The following is a 21,328-nucleotide window of genomic DNA, read 5'->3' as shown; positions in this document are numbered from 1 at the left end:
TGAACAACAGACAGACAGGCCGAGCAATGGCACCACCAATCGAGCACTTCCACCCGGAGGAGCTCGAGGCGCGCGCGCAGTATGACGCCAAAGGCCGCTATCGCAAGGGCGGGGTCGACCTGGAGAAGTGCAAATTGATGGAGATGCTGCAGTACGACTGCTGGCCTGAGCGCCGTGTTGGCGGCCAGCCCGTTGTCAAGTGCAGGCCGCTCGTTAGATTGTTCCGCAAGTAGGTCGCGTCTGTTTTGAAGACTGGAGAATTTAGTGCTGATTGGCTGCTGTCGTCGTAGGTGCGCGAATGGTTTGACGGTTGAGACGACGTCGTGGGAGGATTTGGAGTCGAGATGGTGACGTGAACGTCTGCCGTTCTCACTGCCAGCCCAATTGTGACGATTGGACGAAACTGAGGGACTCGAAATTTTGAATGTCATTTATTGATTTGAAAAAATAACTAAAGGGGTATATTTTTTGAAAGATCCAGGGCTTGGCACCATTGCCAGTCTCTCGCTTTACGCGTTTGGCATGAATTGCCTTCGGACTCTGGACGGCAATGTAGATCCTGGTTTTCGTCATACGCAGCTGGTGCGCTTCAACCACAAGATATCCTCCCAGCGAGCATCATGATGGCGTTGAGCAGACGCAAAGCACGCCTCTTCCAAAAAACACCTGACTTCGCTTTCCCATGCCCCAATGCCGCGCTAAAGATTCAACAACCCCCTGCCAGCATCCGCTCCCAAATTGAATCATTTCCAAGCACCCGCTTGTGCGCCCTTTCTCCAGTACTTTTGATCGTAATTGACCAGTAATCCAGCATCCACCACCGCGTTTTTCTCACCCTCCTTCTCCCGGCCAGACGCACCCATTTCATTGCTGAATGGGTCTAGGGAGTCCATATCGAGTCCTCTTGTTGACTTGTTCTTCGCCGCTTCCTCTAGCATAACTTCTTTCATCGCCTCTTCCCACACTTCGCTGGCCTGCGGTACGGCTGACTTTTCCTTAACCGCGTCACTGCTAGTCCCGCTCCTTGCTCGCTTCGTCGGCCCGCTCCGGTTCGCCGCCATGAGCTTCCTCAATGCCTGCTCGGCCAGTATGCCTTCCTGCGCGGCCTGCTCGCGTATCTTCCGTGGATCTGTTTCGCGGTTTGGATATAACGGGGTGGACTGCCATGTGTGCTTGCTCGGAAAGGCGGGAAGGTGATTGGGAATCCAAGCACGAGTGGCCTTTTCGCTGGCGCCGGATAACTCTTTACCCAGCACCTCTTCCAGCTTGGGCGGAGGCGATTCAGGTCGAGGAGGAGGTGGTAGCGGCGGTTGAGTGATCTCTGGTGGTATGCCTAGCTTGAGGTGAGGTTCGAGGTCGGAAGATGTGTAGCCCGTGTGCGCGAGGGCGAGAGCAAAGTCAGTCGGGAGCGGTGTCGTACGGCGGGCGGTGTGCATAGAGATTCGCACGTCGGTGAGGAAGCGTAGCATGACTGCGAAGCGTGAGCATGCCTAAGTCAAAGACTACAGTATGAACATGGTCATACATTCTTCAGTTTGCGCCCGAAACATTTCTAGGGCAGAGGGCAATGCGCCATCGAATCCAACGGCGCCCAGTGTGAGTGAAATCGCACGCAACGTCTGGCCGCCAAACACTTTTTCATCCTGCGGCGTGAGTGTCGGGTCGACCTCCCAGTGCTGCTTGTGTTTGATCGCATGGCGTACGATGCGCCGTCGCTTTGCTGGAGTCTGAGATTCGTGGGCGGCTAGGTCGGAGGCCGATCGCTTGACGCCAGCGGCATAGTTGTGTTGCGACGCTTCGGGGAATCGCAGACCGGGCATCATCGCGGGTTGAGGGGAGGGATTGGAGGTCGGGTGAGGTTATGATGTCAGAGTCGGCGACGTGAGGTTGGAGTTGGTGATGCCAGAGCTTGGTGTTGCGTCTGCGTACCCAGATTGCCCGCCCCGGAGCGCGTCGGTCGGTCGGCGCCATCGGCAGCCGCTCGGCGGGGAGGCTCCGAAAGTCTTGGCGCCCGCCCGTTGCGCTTCTTCGATCCAGCGGGCATGCATGACGCCCGTCAGACCACCAACCAAGACCCCGTTACCTCTGTCGCAAACACCCACTACGCTCTCCGCAGCCATCTTCACCATGGCCATTAAGCCCATCACTGGCGTACGTCGAACCTCTGCGCTAGCGGTACCGACCGCTTCCCGACTTGCAAAGCTGACTTGGCTCCCTTCCAGATGCTCCGCAGAGGCCTTGTCCTCGACCTCTCCCTGGCCTTTGGTACGTGAAAGCTTTCCAGCTGCTCAGTTCGCATGTCGAAATACGTCAATCGCACGTATCGAACCGCTTTTCGAGCCGCTCTCTAGCCTCATCCGCGCCAGTCCTCGGCAATTCGCAGATCAGAATTACTAACAGGAGTGCCCCTACAGGCCTCGGCACCTCCATGGGCTACTTCTGGTGGTACGGTACGTAGAGCCTCGTCCATTCTATATTCTCCCAGTTTTACAAGCAGCAAAATTGACGTTGAGGCCAGGCTACCACGTCCCCACCGTCCGTCACCGTGACGCCTTCTACACCAAGATTGAGGAGGAGCGCGCCAATGCTCTCGGACAGAATTAGGTTCCTCGACAACTTCAGCATGGCGGCACTGGCAGCTGTAGATAAGACGGGGAGTCGTTGGATCGGGGCTCGAGATGGCTGCGCTGTATTAAAGCAAACGAGAAAGAAGGGACCTTGAACATCTTCAAAGTGCACCAGTCCATACCCACTCTTGCGCTTGCACTTCCATCAATGTCATTTTGATTGAAATACGTCTGTGAATGTGCAATTGGGATTGAATGGACCAACCCCGGCACCTTTCAAATACACCAGCGCCGATTGGTCTACTTTTTATCATACACAGACTAAGTGGCTGCGGGTTAGATTTCTTCTAACAATCTCGACACAGAATCTCTTTCTTTAGTGTCAACACCTCACTTCCACCCCGTCTTTGCTAGCCGTCAAGTACTTGACCCCCTTGTACGGCGTAACTCCAGCTCCCAGTCCCCTGCTCTTGCGATGATCCAGATTCAGGCTTTCAACCTTGACCCCACTTGCCAACCAGCCTTTGACTTGGAAGCTCAGTGACGCACTGCTCGGCATCAACAGCCGATTTGCGCGCCTCTTCTTCTCCGCTTTGGCATCTAGATCAGGCGACCGCGTACGACTGACGCCGCCACTGCCATTTCCACTGCCGCCGTTGGTAGGATCCAGTGAACCAGTTTGGTACCCTACGTCTGCAGCTGGGATGGGGGAGGTGGCGCCGCCCTCGTCGTAGTCGTATCGGTTGACGCTAAGGACATTGTCGCCAGCTCCGCCGTCCAGCTCCTCGTCCTCGTCAAGGGCGCCGACAACGCTACAGCGCAGTGTTGCGCTTGCGCCCATGCCGAGTTGCATCAACGCCGAGACATCCTTGGTAGGCACGCGCCATTGCAGCGACGAGTCGCCAGGCGCATATTGGACTTCGCCGCGCGAAGGCCGCGGCTCGGAAAGATTTCGTACGCCTCGTGGTAACGGAACGCGGACCACCACGTCGCTCATTTGTGGCGCTGACGAAGTTCCTGCATGTCCTCCAACTCCAATTCCAAAACCGCTACCGGTCCGAGATCCAATGCCAGCCCCTGGTCGACCCGAGCTTGCAGAGGAGATGCCACCACTGGGGCCAGACGACTTGAAGCGCGATGACAGCTGCAGACGGACTTCGAATTCAGCACCGAGTGACCCAAGGCTCGTTTTGACCTCACAAGTAGCTGGAATGCTGAGATTTATAGCGCTGCTGCTGCCGGGCTTGAGATTGGCTGGATTAAGGAGGTAATCCGGCCCGAGTAGGTCGACTTCGTAACCCGCGAGTACGAAGCGGCCGTCGGGCGGGACGAAGCTCAATTCTCCAGGTCGCTCGCGCCAGCGTGCAAGGCGAACACATGGGTGAAAGACGGGGAGCGAGACGACGTTTGCAACGCCCCCGGGAGCTTCGAGTCGGAGAATGAGGTCGGGTACTCCGGATACCTTGGACGTGAAGGCGATGGAGCCGTTGGCAAAGGCTGAAAGTGGGCGTCCAGATGGCGACATGGTAACAGAGAGGGTCTCGACTAAGTCTACGTAAAGTTCGTTGCTCGTGTGGCGCACATTTGTCCGTCGCCATGGAACGGGGGAGGCGGTGGGAGAGGTACCCGGGGGTGTGAGAGCGGAGCGACTGGAGCCAGCGAGGGAGGGGGATGTACTGGAAGAGCTCATCAGCATCGAACGGCATTATCTTGACGCAATAGAAGAAGGTGGCGATCCTGAGGTCCATACCTAGGCAAACCTACATTACCCAACAAGTTCTTCATAAAACTCGGGGCCTCGACCGCGTCCCGCAAAGCATTGTTTTCCGTATTTGCTATGATGCCCGCATCGCACATTTCTCCCAACAGCTGCGCGACGACATCGTAGTGGGCTTCTATCCTGCTCGCCAAGAGCGGCGAGCCCAGGAAATCTTCTATCGCATCGGCGACTCTGTGCAAGAATTCGAGGATAAGCAGGGGCTCGGTATCGACGGAGGACGGGGCCAAGAACAGCAAGCGATCTTGGATGATGCTGTGGACGAGGGTTGGCGGGTTTGTCGACGGGAGATATATCAGAGACGGTCGAGGATCTGGGTGTGCGAGGTATAAAGGGAGGAGAACGCTGGCTGAGGGAGGGCGTGCGCAGTAGATGTGTTCGAGAATGAGATTGCTATGCTATTTTAGCTGGTGTTTCTTCCGTGCGAAGTAACTGCGGCCTCCAGGTGCATCATGGTGGTGGGGTTGGACGCAGGACTCACTTGTGCTCATCGAAGATGTAGAGTGCTTCCACCTGGCTCATGGCTGATTCAGAGATGCCCTGGCAACAAGACCACCCATGGGACAGCGAGAACAGCAAGACAGACTGGGGCGGCTTCGTGAGAATTGACGGTGGGCGAAGGACAGCCAAGAGGTGAGTTCTATGATTGACGGTAACGCGATGACGAAGGACCCTGGTGGGCCCACGGGAGTGGCTCGTGCTGTGTCGCACTTCGGTCGATGGTTCGCCCAAGCGTGATCGTCTTCACCACCAAGTCCATCATCCTTTCTCCGAACTTGCTAATTCAATTTGTTTACTTCTTCTCCTCAGGTTATCCGGATCAAAATGGCGAAAGACGAGGTCAGCATATCGCCGGCTGAGGCAAAAGAGAAGAAGAGGCAGGAGAAAATGGAGGCCCACGCTGAGTGCTCATGGTGTAGATTTATGGGTACGTTTATCTTCTTCTTCTGAATTCCTTTCTCAATACCTAGTTTCAATGGTTTCTATGAAATCTTTACCTGTTTACTCGACCAAGTCAATTCTTCCATCTCGACACCCCCATTACACCCACCATACTCAAACTAAAGCCTCAATCAGGAACCGGCGCCTTTGTCGGCCTCGGCATCTACGCGTACATCAAAGGCCACGAGCAGATGCACAAGGATCTCGCTGCGGGCCGCAAGATGGCCCGCTGGGAAAGCATCCTCCGCCGCGGAAGCATCAACACGACCGCCCTTCTCTGCCTGAGCATTGGCGCCTACAGGTGGTACGTGAAATGAGCGAGCCAGAGAACTCTCCACTCGTGTGCTGCCAGCCGGGGCGCGGGAACGAATCGGGCACGGGAGGAAAAGATGGAAGAGAAAAGGAGACGTCTCGAGCATTTCTACTCTCACGACTCCTTCTTGCGCTCTACCTGGATGCTTCGACCGCGGAGCTCAATGTCGCCAGTGGCACGAAAGCTGCATTCAAAAGTCCATTCAGAAAGATACAACAGCGACCTTACGCCGACCTCTCTACTCCTCAAAACAACCTCGACATCTTTGGTTCCACCGGGAGAATCAAAGGCGTCTCAACCGGCCATCAAAATCCCATCTTGTACATTAAGCACCACACCCTCAAACGCGAAAGAAAACGAAAGAACCACTCTGATCTTCTTCTACTTTTCTCTGTTTTCCTCTTATGCCTTTCCTTGAAATTCGAGTTACTCGTTCCAAACCACACTAATTTTCCCTACCCTTACGCAGGGCACAGAGCCAGTGTCCGCGCCTCGCAACAACGACTCAAAGTAGAAAAGTCAAGCAGAGTGTGCGGTCCATCCCTCATCGATATATCCACCTTGCGAAGGCATATGTACTCAACCACGCGCTCACATGGGCTGGCTGTTGGCCGCCCGGCACCGCACGGATGGGGAAGAAGACGGGAGCAGGAGCCATTCGGCGGTCCGAACGGCGAGACGGTTAGATGACTTGCGGTGTCGCCTCTCAGACAGGACTACCTTTGGTGCCTTTTCCTCTAATGTGATCGCCCGCGTTCCTGGATCCTATGTATCACAGTTGGCTCATTTGTGAACAACTGAACGATAAATGCGCAGATATATCACTTTGCTAAACCGAGTTACTCTACCAAAAGTCCGCCAAACTAAAGTGGACCACTCTTCCCTTTCACCTATACTGTACTGATCCTGTACGTAGATACACAAGTTACAAAACCTACGGTAGCACTCTTTCTGCAGTGTTGGTCAAAAGTATTTGCGTTCCATCCATCAATACTTCCATCATCTATTATGTACGAGAGCTCCCGGAGCCTTCGACCCTTCCCAGCCCGTGACACAGCACCGAGTCCACGAGGGGAAACCAAGTGATCATCAGACGGACGTGCGCACCAGTATGGTAGACAGACAAGTTTAATGGAACGGAAAGATAGGGAGATTTAAAGCAAAGGAACCGGAACGCCAATGTGGCCGAATCTCCTGGAATACGCAATGACAGCAAGAACGGACAACGGACGCCGTCGTCATGAGGGGTTTCTGGCAGGTGGACGTTGTCCACAGCGCCACAACCAGCCACGCCACGTTTCGCGTCGCTTCGCTTCAATGTGGTTTCCCGCCCGCGCTATCCAGCCACTGCTGCAAGAACCTTGATCGGCAGCAGGGGTGAAAGCGACGCTCTGAAAGCGACCCGCTTGATGCTTCCCATCTAGCAAAACGGAGAAGATCATGCTGCGGTACGAAGAGGGGAGCAGGCAGAAGGGCAAAGCGGGGCATCAACATAGGTAAGCAGCGGCTGCAGCCGTGGTAGCAGCGGATGCGGTGGTAGGACAACGGCGACGGTAATGATGACGACGACGAATTAAAAGCAGCTAGAAGTTTAAGCGATCACATGCGGCCTTCGGGTATCAATTCGTAGTTTCCTTCTTCTGGGAGGACAATGGCAGCGGCGATGAGGCCCGTGGCAATCATGAAGGAAAAGGCCCACGACACGGTGCACAGGATCCACGAGCTGTCGAGGCGCCAGCCGGGCGGGAAGAAGCGCTCGTCGTTGTCGTACAGGAAGGCCTGTGGAGGGGCGTTTTTCGCCACCGGTCAGCTTGCTTGCTCGCTTATGTTCACATCCCTCCCCATGCCAATGATAAAGTCGGTCTTGGTTGATTCTGTGGAAGAAGATTGGGGCGGGGCAAGGCGGCATGGCATAGGCAGGGGAGGGCAATCAAGAGGTCGACGTACCACAATGGACATGGCGGCGCACTGCACGACGCCGGCAACAATCATGAGGCCAGAGACCATCTTCCAGCCTTTGTCACGCTTTTGCTTGCCGCCCACGATAACGACGCCGTAGCCAATGAGAGCGGCCAGCTCTATAATGACGGCGAAGCTCATGAGGAAGCCCACGCTCCGCCACCGGCTGCAGAAGCTCCAGTTGTCGCCGTGGCAGTCTTCGTGTTCCGGGAAATCGTTGCAGGTCCCGGACACGCTATCGCAGCGCTGATGCAGACCATAGGATATTTTAACGGGTTTCGCGTGCTTGCCGTGCTGGGGAACAGATGTCAATAAGTGTCTGAGTCGGGCACGGTGCGGAGGAGCTATAGTGTTGGAAGGTTGGACGGAAACTTACGCCTTCGACTTCGTATCCGAGCCAGTTCGGCCTCACAATGGACGCGATGGTCATTGCCGTGACTGCAAAGGCGCGCAAAGAAGCGCTTCATGTTAGCGACCATGTGTGCCAGAGACGCGACAGGTATGACATCTCGATCAATCATGCTTAGGCCCAAGCAAGACAACCGCGAATACGAGACGGAAAAAAAGGTGTAGACGAGTCTCAACTACGTACCGGCAACGGTCGCCCAAAGGGCAATGCCATAGACGATTCTCCGCGTCATTGTCTGTGGTTGGGAATGGTGGTTGAGAGCTGCGTGCGACTAGCGCTGATAGCTATTATTTGGTGATGGAGGCCACAAAAGTCGGTAAAGGCTGGAGGGAGGGTTCGAGGATGAAGCCAGTAGATCAGAGGCTGAAGGGAGGGAGAGGAACAAAGTGTAGCAGAAAGCAGGCGTAGCAGAGAGGACGAGGGTTCGGGCGCTGGCGTGACCGGCAGCAGCGCCTACCTGGAGCTGGGGGGCCTGTCGGTGGGAGGGCGGGCGGAGGGGATAGACGCAAAGAGTGCGACGGACGCAGCCGAGAATCTTGTGCTCAGCAGATTTGTCGAGGGGAATGGGTGGTGATGGTGGATTAGGTAGGTACAGTAAGTATGCCGTGCACTGCACTGGCAGCGCGCGGGAGTTGGCTATTACGTCGACGGCGACGGCGACGGCGACGGCGACGGGGCTTCCACCGCTGACTCGGCGTGTGACCTTGTTCATGTCGCCCTCTCTCTCCCTTGCTGAGACCAACTCCCTTCGCCCCGACCGCCCATGAGACATTTTTTCCCCCCCCTCACGCCGCCGTTGTACAAAGCTTGACGCCGCGGCTGTGCCTGGTCGCCTGCACATCGTATTTTCCTTTAGCATCGCCCCCAGCACGCATTTGTTGCATTTCCCCACCATTTCACAACCGCACCAATGCGTTGGCCGCGCCATCAGATCTATTCGATCGCTCGCGAATCCCATCAATCGGATCATGTCTCTTCCCTCTACTTCTGCTGGTCTTACTTGCATCATCTCTACTCCAGCTTGGAGCTGTACAAACCACCTTTCGAGCACAGAAGAAATCTGCGGTCGGCCAAAGAGCATTCCAGGCTGCTGTTGGCGCGCAGCCACGGGCGAGTCACAGAGCACTCCGACTGCGTGATGGATCTTGTAAAACCTTGTTTGCGACTGTCATTCGCTACCGAAAATTCCCTCCACGCCAATCTGTTAGTGGTGACCAGCAGCGTGACCTGGGAGACTGGAACTTCGCCAATGCTGTACTGAACAGCCGCGTGAATCCCGCCAGAACACGACCGAGGACTATTGGCCATGACAGTAGACCGAGGACCATTCGCCTGCTCAACGCTCCATTCCGAGCATTATTCCCTTGGTCGTCGTTTGGACAGTCTGTCGTGAATGCCAGGATTCTGGCCGAAAAAATATTATACATTAGTGCCTGACTTGTGTCGACCCACGTCGCGTGGTATAGAAGCAAAGAAACCGTTGTCGCGTATTCATCGAGGGGTATTGTTGCCGTGAACGCCATCCATGTCGCAAATCTTTCCATCGTCCTTACCTCCTGGGATAGAAAATCTTCGTGCGTCGGACCAGGTTGGCTGTGACAAGGCGTTGAACCTCCGCGGCCACTTCCGAAGACCACAAGGCAACACCAAGCTCCTGGCTCGTGTACCAGCTTGCTCTGTCCATGTTACCACTGCCCAGCACCACAAACTCTTCGTCGACAATGGTGAGCTTGAGGTGAGATTGCACCGGGTCTTCAGGCTTCGCGTCGGCGGGTGCGTCAAAGAATTTAACAGACAGACTGCCAGGTTGAGCAGGGTTACGAGCACCGTCTCTTTCTACGTCGTGGACTGGCGTCGACTTGAGCAGCTTTGTGTACTTCTTGATAAGCTTCTTCATCTGCCTCGCAGTTGTCGTTCCCGCTGTTCCGAGTTGCTCCAGCACCATCAACCGTTCGCTGGTCAAAATGCAAACATCGACGCCGCGGGCCAAGGCAGAGAAGAGCGCATCCAGAACGAGGGGACAAGTAACGTTCGGTGTCTGAAGATAGATTGTGAAATGGGCCCGTTCAAAAAGCTTCTCCAGAAAGACGTTCAGCGGGGTCGACGGAGGCTGCGGAGCTTTCAGTCCAGGAATGGGCTGGAACTTGGGGTTGGTGTGGTGTGGCGACGGAAGAAAAACAGTTGGAATCTCTACTCCAATGCAGTTGGAGAGGTAGGACATCCACACTGGTGTTTCCTGGACGACACTCAGACGTCGGTGGAGCGCCATGGCGGGCACGTCTTCGGTGGTGTGAGAGCCAATCGCAGGAAGGCCACCACGGTCTCGGTTCCAGAACTTGTACCAGAACTGGACGAAATTTCCGACAATTGGTCCCGACATGGCAAGACAGCCCTCGAACCAGTTCTCCCAGGAAACGTTGCAGCTTGGAAGGAAGACCAGCTGTCGATCGACGATGACAAACTTGGGATGCATTACGCTAAAGGGCTTGACGAAGACACTCTTGATTTCAAGATCCAGGCCGGACAACTCGCTCTGATCGGGGAGGCCAAGTTTCGTGGTCCATTCCGAGGTGTTGTAAACATGTCCGTCAACAGAGTTGGTGTGAAGCAACTTTTGACAGGCTGAGCGGGAGGAGAGGCCGATTCGCACACGAATTTTAGAAGAGCCCTGGTTGGAGTTGCGAAGAGACTTGCTTGACAGCACCTTCAATGACTTGGCCAGCTTGTCGAGCGAGGACGACTTTGCCCAGAAGCATGTGACGAAAATGACTTCAAACCGGGCGTTTTCAATGCGGCTGAGAGTTTGTTCAAAAATGCTTTCGCCAGTGCCGACTTGGAATGAGTGGACGTATGAAGTCGTGACAAGGCCGAAGGGGTCCTTGAGGTAATAGTTGGGAATATCATTCTCATGTTGGGACAAGTTGGCAGTAAGAGACCGGGCCCACTCGCCCACAAGGCCAGTAAAGTTGTTGCGTTCGCTGCCAGTCAACACGTCGCCACTGCCCGGGTTGCGAAGGAGCGCCGGTCGGACGGAGTCGGTGTCGTTATCCTCCATGCTGTGGGCACCTTGACCCAGTTTACAACTCAGAGGCTACGGACAGAATATTCCTCATAGGAATCCTGCATTTTACCAGCATCAACTGAACAACTGAACGAAAAAGAGAAAACGATCACGGGGAGGGTATTGTTTTACCGAAAACAGAACAAGCGAGTGTCAGGGAGAAATCAGAGCGCAAGAAGCATGCGAAACGACACGCGAAAATGCGCGCAGCAGCAAAACTGCAAAATGAATGACAGCGTTTATCGTAGAGAGGCGATGTGGTGATGAAGTAAGACGATCCACGCGCGCACGCGGTGGAGTAACACGCGGAGGAATAGGGCCGTGCGCCTCTGATCGGATAATCTTCGGAGTTTTGATCCAAAAAGTGCCCGCCATGGATTGCGTCGCATAAGATGCATGGGTGAATCCATTTCAGAACGCGACACTGTCTCCAACCTTCTCCTCGACCCAATCCTCACTCCAACATGCCAATCACAATCCTACCTCCCGCGCCACCCGCGCCTGCGTATCCTCGCATAGCTGTCGAAGAGGAACGCGAGGAATTCGATTCGGATGGTGACGTCGACATGGAAGGAACAAGCAGAGCTTCGAAACGCGCGAGAAGAGACATTGTCACGCCTGGAGAAGTTGTGACGGACGATCCGCAATGGATGAGGTAAGAGATTGCTCTTGGACACTTCAAGACCATTCTAACTGTAAATCCCAGAGGACACGGCACATATGTACCTGAAGGAAGCACCGAAATCCTTTCGACAGTCGCGGGTACCGTGCTCAAGACGAACAAGCTCCTCTCGATCACCCCTCTACGCGCAAGATACCTTCCGGAAATCGGTGACCTCATCGTGGGGCGGATCGTTGAAGTGCAGTCGCGACGCTGGCGCGTAGACATTGCAGCACCCCAACTGGCCGGGCTTCCCTTGTCGGCGATCAACTTACCTGGCGGTATTCTCAGAAAACGAACTGCGGTGGATGAACTCAATATTCGAACGTTTTTCACCGAAGGAGACTTGCTTGTGGCCGAGGTTCAGAGCATTCATGGCGACGGGACTGCTTCGTTGCACACCCGCAGCTTGAAGTACGGAAAGCTGCGGAATGGTTACTTTCTTTCAGTCTCTGGCTCTGGTGGTGGAGGCGGTCGGCGCGGAGGAGTCGCACGGTCGAGACGCCAAGTATTTACCCTTACAACGCCACGCGGGGGGGAGATTGACATAATTCTCGGCGTCAACGGATACATCTGGATATCGAAGCACGTACAGCCCCCGGAGACGAATGTCAGCATTACCCGGATCGAGGAGAATGTGTCCAAGGAAGTATACTCCAGCCAAAACGACGACATTGAGACGGAAACTCGAAGAGAGATTGCAAGAGTCGCAGGTGTGATAAGAGCGCTTGTAATGTCTGGGGTCAAGGTGGATGAAGAGACGGTCGTCAGGGGGTTTGAAGCTGCTGCGGAGTTGGATTTTGAAGAGGCCGCTGACGGAAGGCCGGCCACCGATGGCGCGGACTATCTGGGAGGCGACAAGGGAAAGAAGATTGCAGAGATTGTCGTGGGTTCGTAGCGGATGACGGAGGCTTGCTGCACTCTCAAACAGCAGGCGTGCAAGACTATCCAAAGACGACGATTAATCCCCAGGACACGGGACGCAGGTCCCCACCAAATCAGATGGCAACGAGGTTTACAAAACAATGGCGACAAGGGGTCATTCGAGCGCCGCCGCCTTTTGCGCCTCAGAAAGATGCTGGAAACGTTTGGTCCATATACTCTACGACGCGTGTCCCTCGCCGCCAGCAAGGCGTTTGCCAGTATCAGACCTTGGGTACGCTACATCGGGATCTAGCCTCCGATCCGAAATGACATTGCCTGTTCTGATCTCCTTCGCCCTCCCACGCAGCCTTTGCAGGCCATTAGCTCGTGTTTGGCGTCTTTGCTCTTCGGGGCTGTTTGTTCGCGCAGGGGCGAAGCCGCTTCCGCCCCTCCCCGGCTCTTCTGTGTGGCCAGCCTTGTGCGAGCACTTGCGTTGTCTGGCCTTGCTCACCAGGTCTACACATCGCTCGGGTGCGCTGTCTCCCGGCAATCTGTAGATCGCTTGTCGACATAGCCAGCATCTCGGTAAAATGTCTTCTGGATGGATCTTGGCTGACGCTGCAACTCGGTACTTTACTTGTTCACTGCCTGCTCACCAACCAGTAGGAATGCCTTCCTCTGCCTCGCCTGCTTCTTGACCTTCTGCCGCAAATGATACTAAGCGAAGACGCCCCGCGTGTTTGGACAATACCTCGATGCAGGCTTCAGAAACCCGTGGATCTGTTGATAGGCAGCGCTTCGCCGGCTGTGGCGCCCGCGGATGGTACGTCAGTACATCCGGCATCATGTCCCTAGATGAGCCCCTCTATCTTCATGGACAACGTAGGCGCTTGCCTAGCCCTGCAAGTGTAGTCAGGCTACAGTCGCGGTGAGGGTTTCTCTACTTTCTTTCATCATTGCCGTATCTCTATCCAATCTTCTCAATACACTGCCTACATGACGACCTTTCATGCAGGATTCTCTCCCGGTGGTCAAGTCGGACTTGCTAAGAAAACACCTCGTTTGCTTGGCTTTGGATTCAGCCCCTACTTTATTTTCTTCACCAAGCAACTTCTGCCGTCCAACCGGAGGACATCCATCACCCGCGAACGCTCCTTGAGAAACTCCCAAAGCAAAGTCACTGCCCATTCCAGGCCACACAACAACGCCGATTTGCAGCGTCATGGTCACCGTCTTGGCATCACAGGCCTGCATCGCCCTTCTGTCCGACTCTTTTTGCATGGCGGCTGGGTGTTTGAGCTGGCAGGTCTTTGCCTCCTTTGCAAACAGAATGAATATCAAACGTCTACACAGTAGAGATGCGCACCTATATAGCAGACTTTTCCATGGCTTCTCTATCCTTCAGTGTGACATCTCCAAATTCAAGGCACGGCAGCATTACAACGACTGGAGCGCCAAACCTGCTTTGCAAAACACCAGACAGCCAGCCAGTCGATCATGTCATCCAACGGAAGTGCGTGTGCACTACACAAGCGCAATCTCCCTACCAATCTCACCTCCTCAATACCCACTATCCGCACTAACAATACTCAGATCCCCCTCCGAACGGCCGCGACCAAGCAAGCAACAACGGCAGCAGCAACGATACCAACAACACCAACAACACCTCGTCCAACGGCCAAGCAAGGGGCCCATACGTACCCTACCGGCCACCACCGCGCGTCCCCACATCCGGCCGGCTAACCGCCGAAGAGCGCAACCAATACTACGACTTCCAATTCCCACGCGAAAGCTTCTACCACGTCGACCCGGCCAACTCCTCCGCCGACGACGCGCCGTCTCGAAGACAGCGCCCGCTTCCGGAGCAGACTGGGTTGAGCGGCTCCTCGCGCGTCGGTAGCCCCTTCGACTCTTCGGCGCGCAGTCTTGTGAGTCCTGCTACGTCTGGAGGAAGTGGGGAGGGGGGCGCGGAGCAGGGTGCGGTGCGCCGGCAGTCGTATTCGTTTGGCGCTCTTTATCGCGAACGCGCGGCGAATGCGTCGGCGGAGGAGGATAGGCAGAGGAGGGAAGAGATAAGGGCGCGCGCCGGTGCTATTGTGGATGCTGCCATGGCTGGGAGGACGACACTTGATTTGGGGAGCGGTGGCGAGCAGGCGAGGCAGCGTGAGGATGAGGGGCGCAGGCGCAGGCAGGACGCACATTTGAATGGTGTTGGGGCGTGGGCGGAGGATGAGGATGCCGGAGACAGGGAGTGACAGGGTCTGCTCGTTGGGCAAGAGATAAATGAGAGACGAAGGGCAGGTTTCGTTGGTAATGTCGTAAAGGTTAGGCTTGGAGGCGTGGCAGGGTGCAAGGACAGCTCTGATGGTGCACTGCAGGGCTGCTTTTCAATTGGTGCTGTCTCTAGGCGCATGATGCCTTCAACTGGAAGTATTCAGCGGGAGCAATGCGATACTTGACTGGAATCGTCGTCTCGCTGAGCATCCGCAGTGCAGTAGAAGTACAGTTACTTCTTGAAATAGATCTAGATGGGTTTTAAGGAGAGGCCCGGAAAATCCCAACCTTGTGTTGTGATTGTGAGATTCTCTGAAAAGTACCATATCTATTATTCAAGTACTGCAGCTGTAGGCTGACTAGCTGTTCAACTCTGGTTGAGAACTGCTCATGAGAAAAGCCACTTCTTGGCCAGAAGCCGAACTTACCGAACCGCCATACTCCAGTCGCCCCTAGAACTTCAAGCAAACCCCACTTTTAGTGACTTTTGAAAACCCTCCCTTGAATTTCCAAAGCCCTGCCTTCTCCACATGTGGAATTCAGTAAGCCCAAACGTATCGCAAGGGTTTGGGACTTAGATGAAGCTACCGATGAAGGCGCCAATTTTCTGTTCTCGAATTGTGTTGGGATCTGAACGCTCGTCAGCTTGTAGAATGAGTTGGCTGCAACGGCGATGCTGACCTGTATGTCCGGGGAGTCTTGGGGAGGATCACAATGATTTTCTCCCTCTCTCATTTCCAACGTAGTTTCGCACGTTTCTGCCACAGCATTGGTGTTCCGGAAGATTTCTGATGTTTGCGGATGTTTTGTTCAAATTGAAAGGGCGCAAGATGCCAGACCCTTTGCTATGAATGCATTGGAAAGCTCAAAGTCCGGGAATTCAGTTGTCTGTAAGATCCACGGTATCGATTGGAGCCTCAGAAGTCTTTGTGCGTTTCGCTGGGCGCACCTCGGTGACGGAAAGCTCATCGCCGTCTTCCCACTGGCTGCGAAACCATGGCTCCCACTTCGGCTGTACAGTCTCGCTGCTGGACTCCCTTTGATACCTCTTGCTGTTTCCAACTCGCCCTGGGTCGAAATCAGCTTGACAAAATGGGAGTCGTCAATGTAATTGACTCACCTTCTGTCGGCGGATCAACTCCTTCATCTCTTCCGGGGTGGAAGAAGAAAGTCAGCCGCAAGAGAAGCACTCAAGATTTCGCCAGGCGTCTTCCCTACCTACCAATGCAGCGTCACAAACGCTCTTTGCGGTCGGAAGCCTGCCGCAGGACCCGAGCCGAATCAGGCACACGCACATCCTGGCTCCTTCCCAATGGCACACCAGTCACCCATTTTTTCCCAAGTACTTCAAGCACCAAATGCTGTGATCTGGCTTTGCATTTTGCAAAACATCACTCTTAGATTGAACGCAGGCGACATCGATATATTTACGTCGCAAATTCAACTTCAGCGAGCACAATTTGACTCATCTGCTGGCCTTGCCAGGCCAGCACGCAGGGTCAGCAGCACTACGGAGGAAATGCTGGCGGCACAGCTGTTGTAAGGGCGTGTGGGAGAAGATACATGTTTTCTCAAAGAAGTGGCATCGAAGACCTTGGGAAATCCTGTATTTTAGGGTAATGCGCTAACGCCTACAGGCAATTTCGGCATTCTGCGTACGCTATACTTGGACCTCCATTTGACCACGAAACACCATTACTACAAGCAAAGACAGGACTTTTTGAAAGGTGAGCTTTTATGTAAGCTGAAAAAAAAAAAAAAAAAAAAGCATCAGAATCTGACTGATCATTCTCCGGATTCCTAGGACCTTGGTCAAGCGTCGCTGCACTTCTTCTGATCTTTATCTTGCCGGTGTAGAGCTAGGGAAAACCGATCGACGCGCGTGATGCGATCAAGCACTAATTTCGAGAGGCGAACGACAGTCTCTTTTGAGATAGTGCGATTCCGGTGGTTGTAAGAGCAAAGCAAGGCCCGCTGCATACCACCCTGATGGCCGCAGATGATGAGGGTCGTCGGCGGCCTCTGAGCCCTGAACTGGGTGGCTCTCATGTTGAACGTGTCGATGAGGGTAAAAAGACGCATGCCATACTGATTTGGGCCGTTGTGGCCGACTACACCACCGTTGGAAAACTCAAAAGCATCTCACTTTGGCCGGCCAAGGTCGTCGAAATCGAGGCTGCTCCCATTCTTGTCCAACTTGAGCCGGTTCTGACTGAAGCCAAACAGATAACTCTCTGTGAGACCCAAGTTGATGCGTCCTTCAACGCCAAAAATTCTGGCCTGTGTTGAGTAGAACTTGCCCCTATAAATGTTGAGAAGCATTGCTGGGGTAGCAAGCAGGATGGCGACAGAGCCAGCCATTTGGATGGCCCTAAAGACCAGGATAAAGACAAGCAGGATGAACATTGGCGAGGACTTGAGACTGTCATCTCCCAACGAAGCGCGCTTTGCTTTGCGAATACATTCCCACTTCCAAATACATTGCCGCTTCCGAGGGTATCGCCATTTCCGCTGTGTTCCAGAGCTCTCATTAGGATGGCACCCATGATAGTAAAGGCAAGTCCAGAGAGTAAGTAAATCGGGAGGCCATGCAAGACGACTTTGGCGTATTTGCGGGCCAGTGTCTTCCGCTTGAACAACGCCGGAGGCTTCATCGCATCCCACTCGATTGTCGCCCCGTAGGCACCGTCTAAGCTCACTGTTTCATTGTCCAGAATCTCGCCAACTTGTGCAATCGGCACGATGTCCCAGAGTCGGGCAGACCACTTGTCCCGGATGTGGAACCATTCCGCGTTTGGCTTTGGAGGGAGCATGCATATCATGCACTCGAGAAGCCTGCCGCTGTCATTTGCGAGCGAGAGTCGTGCGAACGCTTCAAAAGCTGAGTCGTTTTTATTTACCTTGGGCCTTCCACGGAGCAAGCCCTTCGCTTAAGTCAGCGAGGATTCTCAAGAGACCATCATTCGGGGGAACTTACCATCAGCGCATACGCCATGTCTCCTCTGGTACGCTGGTCTGTCTGACGACTCTGGAAGCATTCGAGTCCAATACTCAGCAGCTCAAGTGGCATTAGGTGAGTCGAAGACTCGTAGTGGTCAATGAGCTGTTGCACCAGCTTCGCATCCATCCAAGCTCACGATGCAAAGTTGCGCTTCGCCAACATTTCCAGGCGTTCGTCACCTCCCACAGTGTAGATGCTGACCTTTGGTTCGGGAATCAGCACGATTTGTTGAAGCGTCTACAGTCGAGGTCCCCATTCATGAAGCCACGCGTCTCGATTGCGGGGGGTCGCAGGTGCGTTCTTGTCATTGATCGGAAGACCGAGCATGATGATCATCGAGTAACATGCGCGGACAATGTCGCAGATGCGCCATACATCGCTGATTTCTCCATCCGGGCCATCGCTTCGCAGACACTCAAAATGCCAGCTTTGCGCGCAGCCCGGACACCGTAGCTCTGGAGAGTTTTCCTGTCTTGTGGTGAGATTCATCGGTAGTACTGGCGTTCCTCTTCCGTAATTTTCCAGCCGCTTATCTCGGTGTCCGTGGCGACGAAGAATTGCTTCCTTGTGTACGACACGAAGACGTATTCGATTTTCGCGCCTAGCCCCTTTTCCCTGATCCAGTCGGCCACCAGTCACGTCTCCCACTCCAGGCTTCCACGAGCGATGTCATTCTTTGAATTTAGGAAGCAGAGAAAACGCGGTCCCATCTGGCGCGCTGGCATGTCGTCGAACTCGGCATCGATATCGTGTGTGTCAATTGACCGCTGAACCAGCAAAGGAGATCTGCACAAAGCTCCCTCCGATTCAATGTCGTTTGCGGGGTCTCCGTAGTTTCAGAGCAGCGAATCGGATCGCACTTTCCTTCGTACAGGAGGTCACCTTCGAGGTTTTTTGGGATGCACGACTAAAACTCTTGTAAGCTAGAGTGACTGATTCCTGAGAACGGCAAGACTGACCAGAAATAACATTGCAAAGCGGGATGGCAGCCATCTTTGGTACAACTGATTCCTGTCCGCAAAAGTCTGTCGTTTCTTGTAATCAGGGTTGAGAGTCGACTCGTACATCCAATGAAGCAGCTGGATAATCCAAGGCGTCTTGCACTTTGGCTTGCCGATGCGCTTCCAGGGAACCTTTTGCTCGCCGCTCTTCGAAAGCTCTTCAAAGCTCTGCACAGACACCTTGCTTATCCTGCCGTCAGACGGCCGCAGGTACCATTCGTCATGATCGTCGATGGGAATCTCTTGCCGTCTGCCGTAGCCATCATAGTGTACCGTGTTGTCAGTCTTACCCGAAACCTCGGACGGATCTGAAGTCTGGCTTTCCATAGGCAATTTTGCGGGATCCATGGCTCTTGGTGGCTGCTGCCAGACAAGACAAGACATGCAGGGAAAAGGTTGGGCAGCCTCTGTAGAAATACGCGCCGCCTGTCGCTACGTTGGCCCCCAATCTCAGGCGTTCTTTGTGAAGTAGGGATATTTTCGCCCCCCAATGAATTCTATGGGTAGAATTTCATTTCTCGACTTCTGCGGAAAATTGTCACGCAGCATCAATCGTACGAATGCCACATCCTGCACCACGTTCAGCCTTACCAGAAGTGATTGGTCTTGCTCCAGCGCTGCCCAAAGGGTGCGGAATGACAAGCAATGCGAAAGTTTGACAAAAGACGAGTGGAGTCATTGAGATGATGCGCTGCCACAGTTCCAGATACCAGGCGGTCCAGTTGTCCTGTACCTTTTCCCGCGCGCAGTCATGCACTTGACGAGGCTGAATGCTTTGGGCAGCATTCCGCGGCACTAATGGTCCGTGACACCAAAGATAGCACCCCCAGTTAGGCTGAAATCAATGAGATTCCAAGAGCACAAATAAGACGTGAAATTTCAGATTAGTCCCCTGAAGATTGGAAAACTCTGATGAGAGGACAAGGAAAACACAAACTCGGCGATCCGTAAGATGTCCTGCCAAAGTTCAGGAAGGTATACTACGCACGGGTAAAGGCAACAAGGCAACTCACAGAGCCTTCCGGTAAGTAACGAAGTGAGGACTTCAGCAGCCTTGGAATTCAGTCTGTGAGGGCCCTCTGTCTTCTCGCTTTGACAAATGACCTCACTCCTTAACGCACATGTATGACGGAAACAACCCAAACCCAGACTCCCGCACTCGAGCAAGAAAAGAAAGACAAACAGGCAACAACAACACGATTGCACCAAAGGAGAGGACGCATCCGCACTGGAAAAATCTCGTTGCTGCTGCTGCAACACAACCCTGGCCACGACCCTTAACACATGGAGTAGCCCACCATTCAAGGAATTGCATCACCAAAACAAGACCGCAGCTGGCGACGTGGAGCCAGAAACAAGCGGCTGGGCTAATACCGTCAAGTACGATGGTGATTAAGGTTGCGATACAGACGATACCGGTCCAGATAACCGTGACTAACGCGGCTCCATTCTCAACGTAACTCAACGTGTTGTTGGGCCGCTTCGCAGGCCTTCTGCTCGTGTCTTCAAGCTCGAAGACTTGCTGAGGGGTTCCAAACACTCGGCTGTAGCTTGGAGGCAGACCTTGTGCCGCGGAGTCGGAGTGTGTGGCTGACGTCTGTGAAGCATCCAGGGCATGATTGACGGGGGTTGACGTGGCGAGAGCCGGTTGTTGGACTTCGCTTTGCTCGATTGATGTTGCGACATGGCTTGTAATCTCGAGGGTGATATCATCCAGAGCTTCGAGCTCTTCGGGTGCGTGGCCTGGGAGCATTGAAAATTTTATTTGTCTTCCTGAATGTAAGTAAAGAGTGGGAAGCAGTTGAGGAACGTAGTACCTCTTTCTCGGAGCGTTGGGGCATGTAAAGTGGAGCGAGAGGTGTGCTGATAGTGTCCGATATGAATGCAATGATAGCAAAGACGAAGAGTGCGATTGATGTTCTCGAATCTGTGGATAGAGTTGATGTGTGCAGCTGCAGAGATCGGACGCTCGCGTACCCAGGCGACGCGTCCAAGTGATTGTCGAGGTGAGTGCCCTCCTTCCAAGCCGGTGCAGTTGCCGGTTTGGACCATTTACGCTTGGGAGGCTGGAGCAGAAAGTCTGTTCTGGCTATGCTCCAAGCTTCCATGTCACTGCCCTTTTTCCCACTCGAGGAGAGTAGAGTAAAATGCGCGACATGCTTGACTAGAAAACAGAAAGGCAAGTCCACAACGCGCACCGCGGAAGCTGCGAGGTCATTGCTTCTTCGTCTCCCACTCCTTAGCACCCAATAGAAGATCCATCGATGTTGCCATACTTTGCTCGTCTTTCCCCTTCGACTTTTCTGTTCGGTCACTTTTCCTCTGCCCCCTGACTTGCCCCTGACATGGCTAACATTGACGACAGCGCCGTTACCTCGGCATCTCCTGCCTCACCCGTCAGCAGAATCTTTTGAAAATCTTGATCCCTTCCTGCCTCTACCATTCTTGTTGAGTCGCTCCACTTGGACTCTGAATCCATGTTTCCAGACCGTTGGCCGC

General features: G+C 54.1%; 11 protein-coding genes across 11 annotated transcripts; 5 read left to right on the top strand and 6 right to left on the bottom strand.

Moving 5' to 3' along the window:
• Positions 1 to 26: 26 nt before the first annotated feature.
• IWZ02DRAFT_367254 (uncharacterized protein) lies at positions 27 to 345 on the top strand (the record flags this gene model as incomplete). The annotated part of the gene is made up of 2 exons (XM_066764366.1): positions 27 to 229; positions 291 to 345. Coding segments are annotated over 2 exons (258 nt in total), but the record flags the coding sequence as incomplete, so codon positions are not given.
• A 313-nt stretch (positions 346 to 658) lies between these two features.
• Positions 659 to 1,924, bottom strand: IWZ02DRAFT_126546 (transcription factor TFIID complex subunit 8 C-term-domain-containing protein). The gene is made up of 2 exons (XM_066761560.1): positions 1,526 to 1,924; positions 659 to 1,471 (listed from the first exon to the last, which is right to left on the bottom strand). The coding sequence occupies exons 1-2, from the start codon at positions 1,821 to 1,823 to the stop codon at positions 744 to 746; spliced, it is 1,026 nt and encodes a 341-aa protein (XP_066626025.1). The 5' UTR covers positions 1,824 to 1,924; the 3' UTR covers positions 659 to 743.
• A 203-nt stretch (positions 1,925 to 2,127) lies between these two features.
• IWZ02DRAFT_487338 (cytochrome c oxidase family protein-like protein) lies at positions 2,128 to 2,604 on the top strand (the record flags this gene model as incomplete). The annotated part of the gene is made up of 4 exons (XM_066769352.1): positions 2,128 to 2,151; positions 2,223 to 2,265; positions 2,415 to 2,450; positions 2,519 to 2,604. 4 exons carry the CDS (start codon positions 2,128 to 2,130, stop codon positions 2,602 to 2,604), a joined length of 189 nt encoding a protein of 62 aa, XP_066626024.1.
• Positions 2,605 to 2,673: 69 nt separating this feature from the next.
• On the bottom strand, positions 2,674 to 5,066 carry IWZ02DRAFT_126485 (Adaptor complexes medium subunit family-domain-containing protein). The gene is made up of 3 exons (XM_066761559.1): positions 4,826 to 5,066; positions 4,318 to 4,737; positions 2,674 to 4,243 (listed from the first exon to the last, which is right to left on the bottom strand). Exons 1-3 carry the CDS (start codon positions 4,864 to 4,866, stop codon positions 2,950 to 2,952), a joined length of 1,755 nt encoding a protein of 584 aa, XP_066626023.1. The 5' UTR covers positions 4,867 to 5,066; the 3' UTR covers positions 2,674 to 2,949.
• Positions 5,067 to 5,169: 103 nt separating this feature from the next.
• On the top strand, positions 5,170 to 5,603 carry IWZ02DRAFT_487336 (uncharacterized protein; the record flags this gene model as incomplete). Its single annotated transcript, XM_066769351.1, has 2 exons — positions 5,170 to 5,272; positions 5,422 to 5,603. The coding sequence occupies 2 exons, from the start codon at positions 5,170 to 5,172 to the stop codon at positions 5,601 to 5,603; spliced, it is 285 nt and encodes a 94-aa protein (XP_066626022.1).
• A 1,542-nt stretch (positions 5,604 to 7,145) lies between these two features.
• IWZ02DRAFT_511254 (uncharacterized protein) lies at positions 7,146 to 8,199 on the bottom strand (the record flags this gene model as incomplete). The annotated part of the gene is made up of 4 exons (XM_066770526.1): positions 7,146 to 7,378; positions 7,547 to 7,852; positions 7,935 to 7,996; positions 8,151 to 8,199. The coding sequence occupies 4 exons, from the start codon at positions 8,197 to 8,199 to the stop codon at positions 7,199 to 7,201; spliced, it is 597 nt and encodes a 198-aa protein (XP_066626021.1). The 3' UTR covers positions 7,146 to 7,198.
• Positions 8,200 to 9,516: 1,317 nt separating this feature from the next.
• Positions 9,517 to 11,022, bottom strand: IWZ02DRAFT_371779 (uncharacterized protein; the record flags this gene model as incomplete). The annotated part of the gene is made up of 2 exons (XM_066764589.1): positions 9,517 to 10,160; positions 10,215 to 11,022. The coding sequence occupies 2 exons, from the start codon at positions 11,020 to 11,022 to the stop codon at positions 9,517 to 9,519; spliced, it is 1,452 nt and encodes a 483-aa protein (XP_066626020.1).
• Positions 11,023 to 11,435: 413 nt separating this feature from the next.
• Positions 11,436 to 12,948, top strand: IWZ02DRAFT_126356 (uncharacterized protein). The gene is made up of 2 exons (XM_066761558.1): positions 11,436 to 11,683; positions 11,735 to 12,948. The coding sequence occupies exons 1-2, from the start codon at positions 11,493 to 11,495 to the stop codon at positions 12,585 to 12,587; spliced, it is 1,044 nt and encodes a 347-aa protein (XP_066626019.1). The 5' UTR covers positions 11,436 to 11,492; the 3' UTR covers positions 12,588 to 12,948.
• A 1,028-nt stretch (positions 12,949 to 13,976) lies between these two features.
• Positions 13,977 to 15,094, top strand: IWZ02DRAFT_126354 (uncharacterized protein). Its single transcript, XM_066761557.1, has 2 exons — positions 13,977 to 14,066; positions 14,147 to 15,094. Exons 1-2 carry the CDS (start codon positions 14,051 to 14,053, stop codon positions 14,806 to 14,808), a joined length of 678 nt encoding a protein of 225 aa, XP_066626018.1. The 5' UTR covers positions 13,977 to 14,050; the 3' UTR covers positions 14,809 to 15,094.
• Positions 15,095 to 16,969: 1,875 nt separating this feature from the next.
• Positions 16,970 to 17,954, bottom strand: IWZ02DRAFT_429878 (uncharacterized protein; the record flags this gene model as incomplete). Its single annotated transcript, XM_066766018.1, has 3 exons — positions 16,970 to 17,272; positions 17,308 to 17,751; positions 17,805 to 17,954. 3 exons carry the CDS (start codon positions 17,952 to 17,954, stop codon positions 16,970 to 16,972), a joined length of 897 nt encoding a protein of 298 aa, XP_066626017.1.
• A 1,777-nt stretch (positions 17,955 to 19,731) lies between these two features.
• Positions 19,732 to 20,881, bottom strand: IWZ02DRAFT_511242 (uncharacterized protein; the record flags this gene model as incomplete). The annotated part of the gene is made up of 2 exons (XM_066770525.1): positions 19,732 to 20,756; positions 20,807 to 20,881. The coding sequence occupies 2 exons, from the start codon at positions 20,879 to 20,881 to the stop codon at positions 19,935 to 19,937; spliced, it is 897 nt and encodes a 298-aa protein (XP_066626016.1). The 3' UTR covers positions 19,732 to 19,934.
• Between the last annotated feature and the right edge of the window lie 447 nt (positions 20,882 to 21,328).

The sequence above is a fragment of the Phyllosticta citriasiana genome (assembly GCF_038021145.1).
Source record: "Phyllosticta citriasiana strain CBS 120426 chromosome Unknown IWZ02scaffold_2, whole genome shotgun sequence".
NCBI lineage: Eukaryota > Fungi > Ascomycota > Dothideomycetes > Botryosphaeriales > Phyllostictaceae > Phyllosticta > Phyllosticta citriasiana.
The sequence above is the reverse complement of the archived record's forward strand: the minus strand, read 5'-3'. Positions and strand labels throughout refer to the sequence as shown.

Coding starts and splice junctions, on each gene's coding strand:
- IWZ02DRAFT_126356 (XM_066761558.1), top strand. CDS start 11,493: ATGCCAATCACAATCCTACCTCCCGCGCCACCCGCGCCTGCGTATCCT. Junction 11,684..11,734: donor GACGATCCGCAATGGATGAG/GTAAGAGATTGC, acceptor TGTAAATCCCAG/AGGACACGGCACATATGTAC.
- IWZ02DRAFT_126546 (XM_066761560.1), bottom strand. CDS start 1,823: ATGATGCCCGGTCTGCGATTCCCCGAAGCGTCGCAACACAACTATGCC. Junction 1,472..1,525: donor TCGGGCGCAAACTGAAGAAT/GTATGACCATGT, acceptor CACGCTTCGCAG/TCATGCTACGCTTCCTCACC.
- IWZ02DRAFT_126485 (XM_066761559.1), bottom strand. CDS start 4,866: ATGAGCCAGGTGGAAGCACTCTACATCTTCGATGAGCACAA. Junction 4,738..4,825: donor TACATCTTCGATGAGCACAA/GTGAGTCCTGCG, acceptor AAAATAGCATAG/CAATCTCATTCTCGAACACA. Junction 4,244..4,317: donor GGTAATGTAGGTTTGCCTAG/GTATGGACCTCA, acceptor GAGCTCTTCCAG/TACATCCCCCTCCCTCGCTG.